We start from the raw sequence: 18,933 nt of genomic DNA, 5'->3' as shown, positions 1-18,933 counted from the left end.
ATCAAACAATCAATGCATCAAAAAGTCCATGTCTCTCTGTCACTCTCTCTCTCCCTTCCCCTTCCTCCCTCTCTAAAGTCATTTTTTTTTTTTTTTTAGAAAGAAGGGGGAGGGGAGGGAGGAGGGAGCCTAGGCTGGGCTAGTGAGGCTGCCTAGTCTCACTAAGGAGTAAAAGTCACAGCGACAGAAGCGTGCCAAGATGAGGCTGCTTTAGGCCCACTGAAAAGTTAGGCAACAGGAGAACTCTCAGAGTTGAGGAGAAAGTAAAATTATAAGCCTGAGGGAATGGAGGTGTGAGCAAGCTCAAGGGAGAGCATGTGCTGTGTCCTTTGCCTTGAGGTTTTTTTCCTGCTTTCTATAGCTGAGGAATTTTAGGGGAGATCTCAATCAGAATATTCATCAGCTTTTCAGGTGTGTTTTCAATATGATGCATCAAAATAAGCATATAATGGGGTTTGGGATCATTTTTTGGTCAGCTTCGTCTAGGATTTGTTTGGCTCTACTTTTTTGTTTGTTATTTATTCCCCTCACTTTATCCATTTTTAGGTTTGGCTGGCATTAATGGCACTAACTGGGTCTCTATTATCTACCTCCTTGACTAGGGTGATTTGACCTATTCCCTAGTTGGAGAGAAGAGATGCAAACCATCTGCTCCTAAGTGTCTCTGGTTAAGGAGGATAGGGTCTTATTATTAGTTGGCTGTTAATTGTTCAGCTATTCATTAAACTATTTTGTTTCCATTTTCCTCATTCCACTTTCCAGGGAATTTTTCTAGCTTCTTACTAATCTGCCTCAATTCCATTTATTAAAGAAGGCCAAGGCTCCTACCTAGGTGGAGCAAGAGAGGCCCCTGGGGCACACATTTTAAGGAGTCACTCACTCTGAGAGTCATAGTCTTTACTCTTTAAATATGCACTCCAGCTGCCCCCCTCTACACACTCTGGTCCAGACCTTGTATTAAGTATTACATTTCGTCTGAGCTGTATTTTTGCAGATGTAAATGATGTCCAGAAATGCTGATTTTCAATTCAATTATGATCATTTATTCTGTGGCCCCTGAGAAAGATGATACCTACTAAGAAGGACTCAAACTTAAAAACAGAGTCTAGCAGCCATTTCTACATAGGGGCTTCTCACAAAAAGCCCACTTTAGGGAGAAGCCTGCACTAAGCTGCCTTTTTCCTACACTGACCTGCCTGCCTGCCCTGTGTTTCTGCTATCTGAACCAACCCTTATGAAGGAATTACTGCAATCCTATTTCAACCAAAAGGACTGAGACTTATCCCACCCAATCAGAGCTGCTACATCCCCATCAGTATCTTCATAAGCCAATCAAAGTGGCTCTCTTTGACCAATCAGGACAGATTGCCTTTTAGATTTGGAGATCTCATTTTACATAAGGATGGACCAATTAAGGACTAGGGATGGGGACTCCATCTAAATAAGCCAGCTCCCCTCTGGCTGGCAGAACACACTTTCTCCTTTCCACTGAAGACTGCATTTCCCCTGCTGTAGCTGAAACACCCGAGATGTCTCACCAGAGCAAAGCAGAGAACAGAGTTGTCTACCCCGAGAGGGGCCTCACCCCATGGATTTCTAACAGCTATGCAGTTTCACATGTCAGCTGTATTGCAATTGAGCTGTTTGCACGAAATAAAGTTTCCTTTTTCACTACACCTCAAATTGAGGATTCCTGATGGTGTTGAAGTCAAGGACCATCTGTTGACACTAGCTGGCATTGCAGACTGACTGAACATGGAACTGCTCAAGAAATTTTTTTTAAAGATTTTACTTATTTATTTTTAGAGAGAGGGAAAGGGAGGGAGAAAGAAAAGGAGAGAAACATTGATGTGTGGTTGCCTCTCACACACCCCCTACCAGGGACCTGGCCTGCAACCCAGGTATGTGCCCTGACAGGGAATTGAATCAACAACCCTTTTCTTCTCAGTCCGGCACTCAATCCACTGAGCCACACCAGCCAGGGCAGGAAATACACAAGGAATGTTAAATTGGGCTACAGTTTTGACAAAAGGAACCAAAGAACATCTAGATCTGTTTTCCTCATGTCCAATCAGTTCTTGTTTTTCTGGGCCTACATACTATCCTTGTTCCCTTTTTTCTGTTTTGTTCACCCCATTAGTCTTTCAAAACCCAGTTCATTACTCATTTTCCACTAAGCTTTCTTTAACATATTGATCTTCCTTTTTGGAGTGGGGAAATACAATTGCACTTAAAATTACCTTTCATTCCTTTTATTTCCTTAGGTTTGAAGTGCATACCAGGCATTCAACAGATAATTAATTGACTGACTTTTCCTTTAATTTGTGCCCATAAGAAACTCTACTCACTTAGGTTTGTGGCTCATTCAGGTTTAAACTGGTAAAATCATAGTCACATCATATTCTTAAAAAAGCAAGGTCACAATCTATGGACATATTATATGGTCAACTTGTCTGCCCTACCACATTTGGACTAGATCATGGAGTTGGGTTTTTTAATGGTAAACTTCATCTAAAATAAAGCTAAAATAGTTAACAAATATGTACCTAATCATTAGACTTCTATAGAGCTGTCTTGAGCCTGTTGACACTCCTTGATCATGTTTTATAGGTTGTGTCTCCACTATGATTTCCTAATTAATACCCACCTTTCCATTCTTAGTACTGTCATGTCAGTTCAGAGCTGCATTACTTACCTTAAGAACTATTCTTCTACTTACCAGGTCTTCTTATTTCAATGCATTTATTTATTCGACATTTATGGAGTTCTTGCTATGTGACAGCACCTATGATAGATGTTTAGGTGGCAAAGATGAATTGACAGCGTTTAGGAGAGACAAGCAAACCACAAACTTTTACAAAAATGGATAAATGTTAGATGGGGACATTAGTATAAAGTAGCCAGATGATGAAAATAATTTGTTTGCTAAACCTAGGCCTTTGAAAACCATTGAGAGCAACATTTTCCAGCAGATAAAATTCAGACCTGTTTATGAAAGGTTACTGTGGTCTGTAAAGAGATTACTTTGAAGGTGGAGGAAGCCCAGAGGCAGTTATCAGGTAACTAGTGCAATAATCCACCATGTACACTGCTGCCAAAATAAATTTGTAAAAAGGTCTGCTCTGATAGAACCCTAAACTTTTGGAGCTGAAAGATAGTTTACAGATATTCTAATTCAATTCTCTCAATTTGCACAAGAGGAATAGAGGCTGAAAAGAGTAAAGGGGTTTGCCCATAACCCCAGAGATAGTGTTACAACAAATAGTGCTAGAACTCATGTCTCATGTGCTGTACTTAATCCTTCCTAAAAACTTTCATGGATTTCCACTCTTTGCAATTTAATTAAATGCAGATGCCCACAGATTTGTCTTGTATTCCTTGGGAATCCAGGTCCTATTACATAGCTGGACAAATCTCCTCAGGGCAGCCTTTGTGGTTTTCAGTTCCTGCTTAGCACCTACTCCTTAATGTTCCCTAGAGCTCAACTCTGCTTTTAAAAAAATATGATATTTCATCTAGCACTTTTGGATGTTCATGGCAAGAAGACGCTTACATTATCCAAATATTGCTCTGTGATTACTTATTTAATGCCTGTCTTCACCTCTACACTGCAAGCTTCCTGGGGACAGATTCTGAATAACTACTGTTATATTCAAGGCCTAGTGTAGTATTCACATTTACTAGGTACTTCATGGATATTTGTAGAAAGAATGAGTAATATAAATATATGCTATTCATTTATTTATTTAACAAGCATTTGTGAGAGCCTGCTATGTGCTAGAATAGAGCAAGCTTGCAGATGATTGCATATTCAATTAATATTGCGTGTGTTGGAGTAAGTAGCTAGCCACTTAGAAGGGAGGAAAGACTGATTTCTTCCCTACTCCTGCAGACAATGAAATAAATTTGAGATGAATTCGAGATTTAAAATGAAAATGTGAATGTACTATAAGAAACAGAAATTTTTAAGAATTTTGACACAAACCTAAAAGGCATAACAAATTGATAAATTTTCATATATAAAATTTAAATGTTTTACATGAAAGAATATACCAGAAACAAATTAAAGAAAGAAGAATCTACCCTGGCCGGGTAGCTCAGTTGGTTAGAGCATCATCCTGATACACCAAGGTTGTGGGTTCAATCTCCAGTCAAGGCACATATGAAAAGCAATTGTGCCAATAGTGTCCTTTATTTAAAAAATAAAAAAGAATGAAAAGAAATAAGAATCCGCGATTGTGTTTGTTACTGAACTCAAGGGGTTCGCCACTTGGGGTGCTCTATTCAAGAACAAGATGTGGTTGTCATTAGGTAGTTTTACTTACTTGCAGCAAGTAACGGAGACAAGGCAACAAGGTAGTTTTATTTACTTGAAGCAAGAAAAGGAGCTTTCACATCTACACTCTGTCTTCTGGAAGGGAGGCTTAGCCATTGCTTATACATACTATTTAGTTAATTACACGTTATTAAAAAATATTTTATTTATTTTTAGAGAGAAGGAAAAGGAGGGAGAAAGAGACGGAAACATCATCATGTAGTTTGCCTTTCACACACCCCCTACCAGGGACTTGGCCTGCAACCCAGGCATATGCCCTGACTGGGAATCAAACTGGCAACCTTTTGGGTCACGGTCCCATGCTCAATCCACTGAGCCACACCAGCCAGGAGAAATTACATGTTGACTTCTTTGCAGTTGGCTACACTTACCAGGTTGAGTTCCTGTCAATCTCACCCCCTTTACAGCAGAGTCTGCAAAATCCTGTGCTACATTATAATATATAGCAAGAAGAGCATTTACTAAGAACCCCCCAGACCTTGAGACCCTTGTCCTGTCTAACATGATAAATAAAACAACTGTGTAACCAATGTGAAGGTCAAAGGGCTCATTTTCTTGCACGTAAGCATTTATAAATATATAATCTAAAGATTAGCAACACATTAAGAAAGTGGGTTGAAGACTTAAAGGAAAAATCACAGATAAAGAAACATGGCTGGATTATAAACATAGTGTAGGCCAAAAAGGGTCCACATACTAAACCTGACAAGCTCAGGGGAAACCAGCATGGTAGGCCCTACAAGCTCAGGGACTGAAAGTAACCACGTAGGACGGCTGAACATAAACATTCCTAAGTAAAAGTGGGTCATGGTGGGTAGTCACATCCTAGGCCTGTAGCTTCCTCGACAAAGGTCAGTCTTTACCTTTAGGACACTATAGAATCCCTCATTGTTATCTTGTTGCCCAAATACCATCTCTTTGTGCTGTGTTAATCGTTAACTGTCCTGTACCCATCAATGTAAAAGAAGTACATATGTGTCTCTCTGTTTTACTTTTTATCCAGTTCCAGAGATATCCCCCTTTGCTTTGCCTGCCCTATTAATCTGTCATCAGTGGGTTTCATGTAACCCCCTTGAATCTTCTCCTTCAGTCCTAATATATAATATTAGTTGCAAAACTGCATTCTCCAAAGCATTTTCTCAATCCATTGAGAGTTTGCATTTCAGCAATTGTCAGTTTGGCTCAAATAAACTCATAAAAATTTTCTACAGGTTTGGACATTACTTTTTTTAAAAAAGATTTTAATTTATTTTTAGAGAGAGTAGAAAGGAGGGAGGAAGAGAGGAGAGAAACATCAATGTGTGGTTGCCTCTTGTGTGCCCCCCACTGGGACCTGGCCCGCAACCCAGGCATGTGCCCTGACTGGGAATCGAACCAGCTGCTACCCTTTGGTTTACAGACTGGCACTCAATCCACTGATCCACACCAGCCAGGCAGTTTGGACATTTCTTACATTGACAGTGAGAAAATATGATCTTCCTCATCAAAATTCAAACTAAAACAACAGTTACTATTTTTAGGCTATCAGAAGGACAAATGTAAAAAAGTTTGCCAATTTACACTGTTGAGGGATTGTGGGAAAACATACTTTCTGTGGGCATGAATTTGAATTGTTACAATTTCTATAGAGGGCAAACTGGTAATATCTAAAAATTTAAAAATCATATTATTAGGCCAAGCAGTTGCATTTCCAGAATTTTATTGTATAGACATACTTTATTATATTGCTATACTATATAAATATAGATATAATGTAAGTATGCAGAAAAATAGCATGCCCAAAGATGTTTCAATTCATCTGTATTCTCTGATTTTGCTATACATTTCTCCATAGATTTTATACTCCTCTAAGATGTTTTATGGTCTCTCTCTCTATATTTTTAAAAGATTTTATTTATTTGTTTTTAGAGAGAGGGAAAGACAGGGAAGGAAACGTTGGCCTGCCACTCAGACATATGCCCCAGCTGGGAATCAAACCCACAGCCCCTTGGTTTGCAGGCCAGCACTCAGTCCACTGAGCCACACCAGTCAGGACTGATCTATATATATTTTTAACATATTGAATATAGTAGGTACCTGTTTATGTCAATGAAAAGAGATGTGAAAATATATAATTATGTACACATATGTGTGTAAGTGCATAAAGAAACATATTTTTCAAGCTCCCTCCCATGAAAACTAACATGTTATTCTGGACAAGAGACTGAAGAAAACAGCAGTTTGGAGATTTACTCTTTTTCCTTTTATTTTGTGCACCATTCTCAGAAGTAGTGCAATACCAGATCAGTTTGCAGAGTGCCTGGAGCAAGCTTCTATTCCATCTCCCTGCTCCAAAAATCCATTTAATATATTGTTTTTCGATATAGGGATGTATCAGATATTAAATTGACAAAAACAGATACTACACTTGATCTTAGCCAAAAGGCCCAGAAGTGATGGAGACTTACTTCTAAAAATATATTTTTGTGAATCACTTCTCAAGCTTTTGGCTAAGATTGAGTGTAAAAATATATTTTTGGGACTTCTGGCCAAGATGGAGGCATAGGTAGACACACTGTGCCTCCTCACACTCCTTAACCAAAAGAAGGACAACAAATTTAAAAGCAAAAAACAACCAGAACTGCCAGAAAATCGAACTGTATGGAAGTCTGATAACCAAGGAATTAAAGAAGAAATATTCATCCAGACCAGTAAAGGGGGTGAAGATGGGCAGCTGGGGTGGAGAGGACTTCCAGCAAGGCAGTAGCTTGTGGACTGAGTGGTCCCACATTCAATTGCAGATAAACTGGGAGGAACAGCTGGGGAGTGAGACAGAACACACAACCCAGGGGTCCAGTGTGGGGAAATAAAGCATTAAAATCTCTGATTGAAAAAACCTGTGGGGGTTGAAGCAGCAGGAGAAACTCCCAGCCCCACAGGACAGTTCATTGGAGAGACCCACAAGGTCCAGGAATGTCCATAAACCCACCCACCTTGAAATCAGCACCAGAAGGGCACAATTTGATTGTGGGTAGCAGGGAAGTGACTGAAAGCTGGCAGAGAGCTGAATAAGCAGCATTGTTCCCTGTTGGACCCCTCATCCACACACAGCATCAGCAACCTGGGTTGCCACACCCTGGAGAACACCTAAGGCTCCACCCCTTACTACATAACAGGCATGTCAAGACAAAAAAGGTCCAAATGAAAGAACAGATCAAAGCTCCAGGAAAAAAATACAACTAAGTGACAAAGAGATAGTTAATCTATCAGATGCACAGTTTAAGACTCTGGTAATCAGGAAGCTCAGAATTGATTGGATATGGTTGCAAATTAGATGAAAAACTGAAGGCTATGAAAAGTGAAATAAAAGAAAATGTTCAGGGAATCAACAGTGATGGGAAGGAAACGAGGACTCAAATCAATGGCTTTGAACAAAAGGAAGAAACATTCAACCAGAACAGAATAAAGAAATACTAATTCAAAAAAATGAAGAGAGACTTAGGAACCTGCAGGACATCTTTAAATGTTCCAACATGTGAATCATAGGGGTGCCAGAAGGAGAAGAGGCAGAGCCAGAAATTGAAAACTTATTTGAACAAATAATAAAGGAGAACTTCCCCAATCTGGCAAAGGAAATAGACTTCCAGGAAGTCCAGGAAGCTCAGAGAGTCCCAAAGAAGTTGGACCCAAGGAAGTCCACATCAAAGCACATCATAGTTGCATTAGCCAAGATTAAAAATAAGGAGAGAATCTTAGAAGCAGCAAGAGAAAAGGAGAGAGTTACCTACAATGGAGTTCTGATTAGATTATCAGCTGATTTCTCAAAAGAAATCTTGCAGGCAAGAAGGGGCTGGAAAGAAGTATTCCAAGTCATGAAAGGCAAGGACCTACATCCAAGATTGCTCCATCCAGCAAAGCTTTCATTTAGAATGGAAGGGCAGATAAAGTGCTTCCCAGATAAGGCCAAGTTCAGGGAGTTCATCATCATGAAGCCCTTAATATGAAATGTTAAAGGAACTTATCTATGAAAAATAAGATCAAAACTATGAACAGTAAAACCACAACAAACTCACAGCTATCAACAACTGAACCTAAAAATAACAAAAACAAAAACAAACTGAGGAAAAAACTAGAAAAGGAACAGAATCACAGAAATGGAGATCACATGGAGGGGTATGAGTAGGGGACTGGGATGGAGAGAGAGGGGAAAAAGTTACAGAGAATAAGTAGCATAGATGGTAGGTAGAAAATAGACAGGGGGAGGTTAAGAATAGTATCGGAAAGGTAGAAGCCACAGAACTTATATATAAGACACATGGACATGAACTAAAGGCGGGGAATGTGGGTGGCAGGGGGTTTGCAGGATGGAGCGAATAAAGGGGGGAAATGGGACAACTGTAATAGGATAATCAATAAAATATATTTAAAAATTACAATTATACAATGAAAAAATTCTGTATGTATGTATGTATGTTTTACTTTAGAGTATACAGCTAATTAAAATATTAATGTTTGCTTAAACGTATAGATATACAGAATATTAAACAGTGTACTTTAAAAAATGTTTGATTAAATCATTAATTCTGCCCAGCTGGAAAAATTGACTGATGAAGCTGAAGTGTTCATATTATTGTAATAGCCAAACATGCAAAATATATATTTTAGACCTTGTTTATGGCAAAATAGATTTATAAAAATATATTTTATTGATTATACAATTACAGTTGTCCCAATTTATCCCCCTTTGCCCCTCTCCACCCAGTACCATATTTCCTCCGGCAATTCCCATCCCCCACTGTTAGTTCATGTCCATGGGTCGTGCATTTAAGTTCTTTGGCTTCTCCATTTCCTATACTGTTCCTCACACCCCCTTGTCTATTTTGTAACTATCAATTTATGCTTCTTAATCCCTCTACCTTTCCCTCCATTCTCTCCTTTCCCCCTCCCAGCTGATAACCCTCCAAGTGATCTCCATGTCTATGATTCTGTTCCTGTTCTGGTTGTTTGCTAAGTTTGTTTTTTCAGATTCAGTTGTTGATAGCTGTAAATTTGTTGCCATCTTAATGTTCATAGTTTTGTTCTTCTTTTTCTTAAATAAGTCCCTTCAACATTTCATACAATAGTGGCTTGGTGATGATGAACTCCTTTAGTTTTACCTTGTCTGGGAAGCACTTTATCTGCCCTTCCATTCTAAATGATAGCTTTGCTGGATAGGGTAATCTAGGTTGTAGGTCCTTGCTTTTCATCACTTTGAATACTTCTTGCCAGTCCCTTCTTACCTGCAGAGTTTCTTTTGAGAAATCAGCAGACAGCCTTATGGGAACTCCTTTGTAGTTAACTGTCTCTTTTCTTTTGCTGCTTCTAAGATTCTCTCTTTATCTTAAACCTTTGTCATTTTAATTATGATGTGTTGGTGTGGTCCCCTTTGGGTCCAACTTATTTGGGACTCTCTGTGCTGTGCTTGTTTGGGACTTCCTGAACTTGTATGTCTATTTCCTTCACCAAATCAGGGAAGTTTTCTTTCATTATTTTTCAGATAAGTTTTCAATTTCTTGTCCTTTCTCTTCTCCTTCTGGCACCTTATGATTTGGATGTTGGTACATTTGGAGATGTCCCAGAGGCTCCTTAGTCTATCTTTATTTTATTTTATTTTTTTTAATTCTTTTTTCTTCTTGCTGCTTTGATTGAATGCCTTTTTCTTCCTTATTTTCCAAATCCTTTTTTGAATCTTGGCTTCATCCCCTTCACTGTTGATCCCCTGTAAATTTTTCTTTATTTCACTTAATGTAATCTTCATTTCTGCCCAGGTCTTTTTTATGCTGTTGCTGTACTCAATGAGTTCTTTGAGCATCCTGATAACTAGTGTTTTGAACTCTGCATCTGATAGGTTGGTTATCCGTTTTGTTTGGGTCTTCCTCTGGATCTTTGTTGTGTTCTTTCATTTGGACCAGATTTCTTTATTCTATTTTGCAGTCTCCTTCTGTTTGTTTCTGTGTATTAGGTAGAGCTGCTTTGACTCTCTGTCTTCGTAGCCAGGCCTTTTGTAGAAAAGGCACCCGGAAATTTTGTGTGGTGGAGCCTTAGGTGATCACCAGAGTGGGGCAACCTGTTTTTGCTACTTTGTGGCTCTGTGTGGAGGGAGGGCTCGGACAGGGGCAATGCCTCTGCCTGGCTGCTGGAGGTTTGCTTGGGAGGAAGCTTCTTCCCAGTACTTGCCCTGTTTTCTGTTGATTCATTTTCTTTGGGCATGCTACTTGTGCCCATCCAGCTATTGCCTAGGTGTTGAATCCCAGAGGGGGTGAGTCTGAGTAAGTCCTAAGTCTGTGTGAGCTCTTTAAGAGGAGTCTCTTGTGGATCTGGCTTTTTTTTTTCTGGTTTTTACAGCCAGAAGTTATGGGGACTTATCTTCCTGGAGCTGGAAGCCTGGGCTTTGTGGTCTGGGGCTGGGATCCCTTGCTCCTGAGGTATTCCTCCTGATTTTATTCACCACATGTGAATGTGGGACTGCCCATTCTGCCACCTCTCCATGCTACTGCATGCCTCTGTGCCCCTCAGCCCATATCCACATCTCTGCCCCTTCTACCCATCTGGGTGAATGTGGCTTCTTTAAATCCTTGCTTATCAGACTTCTATGCAGCTCAGTTGATGATGGTGCTTGGTGATATTTGTTTTGTGGTCTAGTTTTAATTTTTCTGTAGTGTGCAAAGAGGCAAAATGTGTTTACCTATGCCTCAATCTTGACTGGAAATCTGCAAATAGATTTTAAAACTTTAGAAAAAAGTATGATTCTATTCCTAAAGGTTCTGAAATTGAAGCTAATTCAAGAAAGATGCAGTCTTTTGTACTATGATATTTTACATGTAAAATTCAAATGTTTGTGAAAAGAATCTGAAGATGAAAATGGGAGTGTTTTTGCAGAACAATTTTCAAGACCAGAAAAACTTTAAAAGCTTCTTGAATATTAAGACAGGTGAAGAGGTTGTTCAGGTGTAACTAATTACTTCCTGTGCATCCTTTTTTTTTTTTCCTCTTTTAAATGAGTTAACATCTATGGTCCCAAATGATCACATGTGAGTGTTGAAAATATTAATGGAATTGATCTCAGAACTATTGTAATTTTTTATTGAGGCCAACTAGGTAAGGCCTAAAAGGGTATATAGGTGGGCAAATGTTAGACTGGGTTTTGGGAAGCACATTGACTTTGTTAACTTTACATCAATGACTGATAAATTCCAGGAAAATTATAGAAGCTTCACACTGGACACTTCATAGTCAGGCTTTAAAATAAAACACCTTTTAAATCTTATCTATCAATAGCTTATTGTTGTTGTTGTTTATCCTCCACTCTAGTATACAAAGTTTTTCACTTTCCCCAAGTCTTTTCTGTTACTGGATGAGGTCTGGGCCTGGACCTAGTCTGCCTTGGGTCCAGTGGTACTGTCTGAGTTGTTGACTTTGTGTAGGAAAGATTTCACAACACAATTCCAAGTGATTTTGAGAGTATGTTTAGTAAAGCTGGGGACAGTGAAACAATAGAAGAATTTAAGGCAGAAGAAGCAACAGGAGAGAGCAATTCAGTGAAAAATGGGGCCTCAGAGATAGGTTCAGGGGTTAAGGATGGGAGAAGCTGTTGCTTTCTGCTGCTTCTCAGGTTGCAAATCTCATGGGGTTCTTTAGAATTTAGGAAAAAGAGATACAAGGTGCAGATGTGCTCTACTGAGAGAACACTGTGGATCCTTTGTCTTGAGGCTTTTTATCCTTCTTTGACCAGCCAGAATCCTAAGGGAGGTATCAGGTGAGGGCCTTAATAGAATATTCATTAGCTTTTCAGGTGCGTCCTTCAATATGTTAATTCATCAAAACGCGTGTTTAGAAGGATCAGGATTATTTTCTGGATAGTTACATTTTTAAAGAACATAATTAAAGAGACACTGGGACTGAGGCCAGTCTGCCCCAGGACAATCTGGAGTGTGTAAACCATTTGCTCCTAGGTGTCCTAGGTTAGGGAAGATAAAACCTTGTGATTCATTAGCTGGCTGCAAATTGCTCAAATTGTTTGGCCTTGTTTAATTATTGTCTCAGTTTCCATTATTATTTTTGTCAAGAAATTTCTGTAGCTTCTTAACTACCCTGCCTCATTTTCCAACTCCATTCTTCGGCTCACACTTCATCTCAGTAGGTATTTCCTTCAAGTGCTGCCTGTAGAAGTCCCACTCTTCTTTAATGGACCTCAGAGGCCCATTAAATGTACCAAGCTAGGGTTATCTTTTCTCTTCTTTGCTCTTCTTGTGCTCCATGAGCACATGCATTAGTGAATACAGAATGCTCTGCTTACTTAGCTGTCATTGAGTCACAAAAGTTGAAAATGGAACTAGGGACTTTGCATCACATTTGAAAGCTTTAAGAGCAGGCATCAAGTCATATCAACTTACATCAGGTTTTTAAATCTCTGGTTTCCCTCCTTCTTTACTGTGTTATAAAGTGCCCAATTTAATGATTGGGAAGGGCATCGCACCAGAATCCTAAAGAAGTACAACCTTTAAGTGTTGTATTTCAGTTCTAGATTATTACACAACGTAGTACATTTTATAGATCTAGTTAAAGCTTTGACTTCAGAGCCATTTACAGCTTTGTTTATCTAGACACATTAGAAGTGACCACGTGGATATAGACATTTTTTAGCAGATTATCAGATGGCACTTGTTTTTCACTAGTTGTTTTGTCACCAAATCATCTGGTCAAAACCAGAGTTAACCAAGTTAATATTGCATGTTAACTTGTTTCTCAGTTTAAACTTAATCTGCTCTATTTAAATACCAAACAAGGTAAGTTTCGCATCAGTTTTCTGGCATAGTGTAGTTGTATTTCTAGGAAGTGTGTGTCAATTAGGTAACAAAATGGAAACTCCTACCGTTGAGTCCTGTCATTACAGCTGATTTTAAGTTATTTTGTAAATTTGTCCCAGTAGGTGTCAGTGTTGAGTTAAAGCAAAGTCTTCCTTCTTGCAAATATAATTTTAATTGAAAGATATTAAAGGTTAGGGCGACGCAAAGGAAGTAATATCTTGATGGTTAAAGATGGTTAAAGATTGTTCGTTCAGGGTACAAAAGAGACCGGGTCTCGCTATGTTGCCCAGGCTGAAGTGCAGTGGCTATTCACAGGCGCGATCCCACTACTGATCAGCACGGGAGTTTTGACCTGCTCCGTTTCCGACCTGGGCCGGTTCACCCCTCCTTAGGCAACCTGGTGGCCCCCCGCTCCCGGGAGGTCACCATATTGATGCCGAACTTAGTGCGGACACCCGATCGGCATAGCGCACTGCAGCCCAGAACTCCTGGGCTCAAGCGATCCTCCTGCCTCAGCCTCCCGGGTAGCTGGGACTACAGGCGCGCGCCACCACGCCCGGCGATAAGCCGGGGCGCAAGAATGCATTAGAGGCTTAGCTTTCGTGACGTCATTAGCTGTGCCGGCCTAGAACACTTCCTAAGATCTGTATTCACTCCCTGGAAACACGTAGCCCCATCGCGCACGCGTCGTTTGTCAGCACTGCATTGTGGGTAAACTGTCCCCAAAATTTCAAGAACGCATGCGTGCGCTAGCTCTTTCCTTTTGCCTCGTCGCAGCAGAGAGAGCAACATGGGTCACCAGCAGCTGTACTGGAGCCATCCGAGAAAATTCGGCCAGGGTTCTCGTTCTTGGTGAGAAAGAGAATGTGTTAGGGAAGGGTTTCTCCGGGGTGGGACGTTCCTTGAAATCTAATGTAGAGGAACTCGCAGGCGGCATATGGGGGGAGACCGACTCAGAGCCGGGAGTGCCGCCATTACAGATCTGTGATGGGTCCGTGAAGGCCACGGTGCGGATAGTGGCTTCCCGAGTGCGGAATCCTTTCATCTCTGCGATCTGTCGTAATGCCCTCTCTTTTCTTGTAGCCGCGTCTGTTCAAACCGGCACGGCCTGATCCGGAAGTACGGCCTTAATATGTGCCGCCAGTGTTTCCGTCAGTACGCGAAGGATATAGGCTTCATTAAGGTACGTGTTCACAGACGCCGTGCTCTTCTGTTTCTGTGGGCGGCGAAAGTGCGGGTCGCTCTTTAGTGTGAGCAGGACTAGCGCCTTTTTTCTGTTTTAGTTAGCAGGGTAGCGGGTGACACTTGAGAGTTTTGGCAGTCAGGTCAATAGAAAAGGGAGGGTGACGGTTCCATCCCCTTTTTGCCCAGCTCTGTCAGTTCAAGGTGCCGTGTATTACGATGGATGATACTCACTTTTTAGAACCACTACAGTGGAATTGTAGATATCTTTAATCGTGCTTAAACATAGTATATGTGTGTGTTGACCACTGCCCTGAAATCCTGGATAGTGTCATATACTGGAATGAGCTTGAGGTTTGGGGCCAGATAGACCTTGAAGATTCAGGCAAAGATCAGTTCACTTAAAGCTCAGTTTCTACCTGTGGAAGAGGAAAGATAGGGTGTTACGAAAAATTGTTAACGTATATACGAAGCTTTCTTAATTCCTAATAGTTACTAGGAGCTGGTTTTATTTTTTTTAGATGAAAACTAATTCCTTATTGGCTCTTTGAGTTGCAATCACTGGCTTGATTCATAATTTCTTTAGAATATTGCGTAGAACCTACTTGTTAAAAATAGATGACTCTGTGTTGATGTAAATCGTTAAAGTGAGAGCTCTGTGGCAGAGACAAAATATCTTATGCTTCGGCTTTTATCCTTGGCCAAATACTTAACAAGTATATTCTTGGTATTAATATGGAAGTTCAAATAACTCAGTGGGAAATAGGGTATCACAGATGAGATAATGAACTCAGGCCCATTCCCTAGCTTTGTGCCTTCAGTTTCTCAGAGGCTAAGATGAAGAGCTCTTAGTATAGTGCCTGGCACACACTGAGTACCAAAATACTAGCTGTGTAATTACCATCTTGAGCTTTTTGTAAAGATCATTCTACAAAATAGTGTTTTCTCTAGTGGGAAATTTCTTTGAGGGAAGAAGTGACAATATCAATACTAGAATTAAGTCAAAAGAATAATTGTTCAGGTTTGTGGAACAGCTTGTAGTGGTCATTCAGTAAATATTTTAAACTATTTAGATCTTAATAGCTAGTTTGGGCAGGTTACATTTCCAGTTTAAAGCTCATTCTCAAACCAATTTTTGTGAATAAAATGGATATATTTTTGAAATGGGTATTTAAAGCATTTGAATTAATTCATTTCTTCTTTTTTTTTCAGTTGGACTAAGCGAACTTCCTTGAATGGGTCATTCAAGACATCTACTTTATTGCAGAATGGCTAGCTCTTTGTACATAAAATAAAATCTAAAAATTCAATTATGAGTGTTTTAGTGTGAATGGAATAGTCACATAATAATAGAACACTCCTTTTTAAAAATTACTATTCTCAGTGGATTCATCTTTGAAATTTGTGGCTTATTTTCCCCCTGGTTATATAAAGTATTAAATGTCAGTTTTGTTTTTATGCTTAAAAACACATATGCTATGTAAAATGCTTGCTATATTTAGGAACATCCAGTATATAACCTGAGGCAGACTGTCTCATGGGTTGGGGCAGGGACAGTAAAACTGTTGAAAAATGATTTTGAGAAACAGGCTCACTAAAATCTGCTGTGGGCATTAGCCCAGAGGTGGCAGTCCTGGCTTTTGGGATAATTCACACAAAAAGGCTTCTAAGTTTCTCAAATATTTGTATGCAGAAGGGAGCAGTGATTAATATGCAGATTTGTCAGATCTGTAATTCCTGAGAAAAGAAGTAACTTGTAGCATATGGAAGGCTGAAGGTGGAGGTTGTATATGATTAAATTGCAATCTAGAAAGCCATTCGCTGAGAAGCCATGCCTATATGTAGATTAGGAGTTTATTAAGCAGAGGTGAGTGTGTGTCCTGTTGGGGAGAACTCTTGGAGTTCTTGTTGCCTTCTAGGAACAGCAAAGTTGTGGCTGGAACAGTGAGAAGCTGAAAGTTAAGAACTGATTGAGCTTTATTCAGAGAACATTAGAGTGCTATAAACTTTTGAAAAGGTTCACTAGATCTTGGCAAAATAGATTTTAGTGGGACAAAGGAGGAAGCTGGGAAATAGCTATTGGAATAGGCTAGGCAAGTGATCTTGGACAAAAGAGTAGTAGTTGCTGTGGTCATGACAATGACTTGTGAAGATGGAGATGGGCAGGATTTGTTGAAGGATTGGATGTGGGGGATAAAAAGGATGGCTCCAAGGGTTTGGGTGCCTGAACATCTGGAAGGCTAGAATTGCTACTGAGCTAAAACTGAAAATTCGGTTTGAGGAAGAGTAATAGTTCAGCTTGGGGCATAGTATGTTCAAAAGTCTTGATTAGACATCGATGTGGAGCTCTCAACTAGGCCTTTATAAAAACTCATGTGGAATCCATGGGAACTTGGGACTGGAGATAAAACTTTGATCTTCCTCAGTACAAGTTAGTATCTGGTATTGGGGTCTCATCCTGTGACTGGGGGAGATCTAAGTCCTAAATTCTAGGGAGTAAATAACATGGAAAAGAGGATTGTTCCTGGGTTACTCCAAGAACAGGTGGGATTCTGCAAAGTAGACCAAAGGAAGACCAAGAAAGGAGCATACTAGAAGCCTAGCAGGAAGTGGTCAACTGAGTCTCATACAATTTATCACTGTAGTGTCATCTGAAAGGGGAAACGAGTGGGGAAAAAAACCTTAACTGACATCTGCAAAATTTTAAAAAATCTGAACACATTGCTAATGAACCTCCTCAGTCCTTAGAAGGAGCTCATGAAAGGGATGCTGAAGCTTGAGTTTTTTGTTCGTTTTTCTTATTTATTTTTAGAGAGAGGGGAAGGGAAGGAGAAAGAGGGTGAGAAACATCAATGTGGGGTTGCTTCTTGCATGTCCCCCACTGGGAATCCAACCAGCAACTGGTTTGCAGGCCCATAATCTACTGAGCTACACCAGCCAGGGCTGAAGCTTAAGTTTTAAGAGCTTAGTAAATCCACCTCTGCTCCTTACCCTGCATCCCAGGAATAGGTGGTGGTAAGCTACATTGCTCCTGGGGAGTGTCTAGGGAGGAGCCAGTATTCCATCAGGGTAAGGAAGTGGAAGGAATATTGGAAGGAGGGTAAAATTTCTGGTATTAGAATGGAGCTGGGCTTGCAGATGGGAGGTGAGAAGCTGGTTAGCTGGGCAAATGTAAATTTTGTGAAATACTCGAGGTTTACACACGTAATGATTTAGGTAATGGAGGTTGTGAGTTGTTTTGATTTGGGCATGAGTCTTGGGTCAGTTGTTCTAGCATGTGTAAATGCTGTAAAGAATTGTGTATCACCTGAGGGAGTGTGGAAGGACAAATGTCCTTTGTGTGTACCTGGTGGTAGTGGGTGGGGAGGCTGGTGTGGAGAGGTAGTTTGGTTTTTCTGCTAGGGGTTGAGTAACTTGCTGATAAAGACTTGTAAAATTTACATGCCAGACATTATGCTAAGTGCTTTATGTGTATTAACTTTTTCAAGTTTCGTAATACTTTTCCATAGATATCCTTATCATGTACAAGAGGAAACAGGCTTAAGAGATTATTTCCCCAAAACCTCCCCAAGTTAGAAGGAAATCAACTGTACTGGAGCTTGAATCTGTTTGACATCTTAATACCCACAATGCATTGTGGTTAAAAGACTGCATCTCCTGTCCCTAAAGATCAACTAATATGAAGGCAGGAATAAGTATGTTACAACACAATATGATGTCTTGTATATTAATAGTTGATCATGCGTGGGAGGAACTCCAGCCTTCAGAATTCCTCCCATCCACAGATGAGAAATAAGTTGTCCCGGACACAATCTTGCTGTTCTGGCCGGAGAGGGGGTGGCGATTCCCTCTAGTGGAGAAAGCCCCAAGCCCTTCTCCCAAATGGCTTTTATTGAGAATGGTATGTGTAGGAGTATACAGCATACATGCATAGCTCATCAATCAATGTCAAAAGGCTATAGTCATGCAAAAACAGGTATTGTCTATAGATAATTGAAAACACAGATTTGTCATAGGTCAGGGTCTGTTAGGCATGCTGACGCCAGAGGGTCTTTAAGACGTGTTTTATGAGATAAGGAGTTTACTCCTTATGCCTTGAACTTAAAACATTCGGTTTATGTCGCCAGGGCTGTGCAAAGCAAAGCAGAGCAAGCTTCAAAGGATACAATCAATGTATTTATCAAGCCTGGTTCCCATGGGAACTCCAGGTGTTAAGAGTCAGGTCATGTTTGCCACCTGCCTTACCTGGTTTTCCAAGGGGACTTCTAACCCCTTTCAGGGCTTGCTCTCTCAGGGCTGCAGTCTTGGAAACCACACAGAGTGGTCCCCAACAATCATATGGTTGATAATATTCTTAGGCTTGGGACCCTTGAACTATTAAGTTAGGACTGAAATGGGACCTGTTAAAGGACCTGTCGTGGCCAAGATTTCATTCAGCTCATTAATTAGTGAAACTAGTTTAGATGTTTCCATTTGTTTAAAGGAGAATCCAAAGGATCACACTTAGGTGAATCAGGAATGTGGAAATGAATTTACAAGTACATGTAAAACTGGCTTTGTCAACGGGAGGGACGTCAATTAACTACCACA

At 40.2% G+C, this 18,933-nt stretch overlaps 1 protein-coding gene and 1 non-coding gene across 2 annotated transcripts; one reads left to right on the top strand and one right to left on the bottom strand.

The window, feature by feature from the left end:
- Positions 1 to 6,581: 6,581 nt before the first annotated feature.
- On the bottom strand, positions 6,582 to 6,773 carry LOC123825332. Its single transcript, XR_006786877.1, has one exon. It is a non-coding gene; the product is annotated as a U2 spliceosomal RNA (small nuclear RNA).
- A 7,094-nt stretch (positions 6,774 to 13,867) lies between these two features.
- On the top strand, positions 13,868 to 15,653 carry RPS29 (ribosomal protein S29). The gene is made up of 3 exons (XM_045848590.1): positions 13,868 to 14,013; positions 14,245 to 14,344; positions 15,556 to 15,653. Exons 1-3 carry the CDS (start codon positions 13,952 to 13,954, stop codon positions 15,562 to 15,564), a joined length of 171 nt encoding a protein of 56 aa, XP_045704546.1. The 5' UTR covers positions 13,868 to 13,951; the 3' UTR covers positions 15,565 to 15,653.
- The last annotated feature ends 3,280 nt before the right edge of the window (positions 15,654 to 18,933 follow it).

This window comes from Phyllostomus hastatus, unplaced genomic scaffold (genome assembly GCF_019186645.2).
Source record: "Phyllostomus hastatus isolate PE091 unplaced genomic scaffold, TTU_PhHast_1.1 phas_contig_62, whole genome shotgun sequence".
Classification (NCBI taxonomy): Eukaryota; Metazoa; Chordata; class Mammalia; order Chiroptera; family Phyllostomidae; genus Phyllostomus; species Phyllostomus hastatus.
This window is presented reverse-complemented; position numbering and strand designations above follow the sequence as displayed.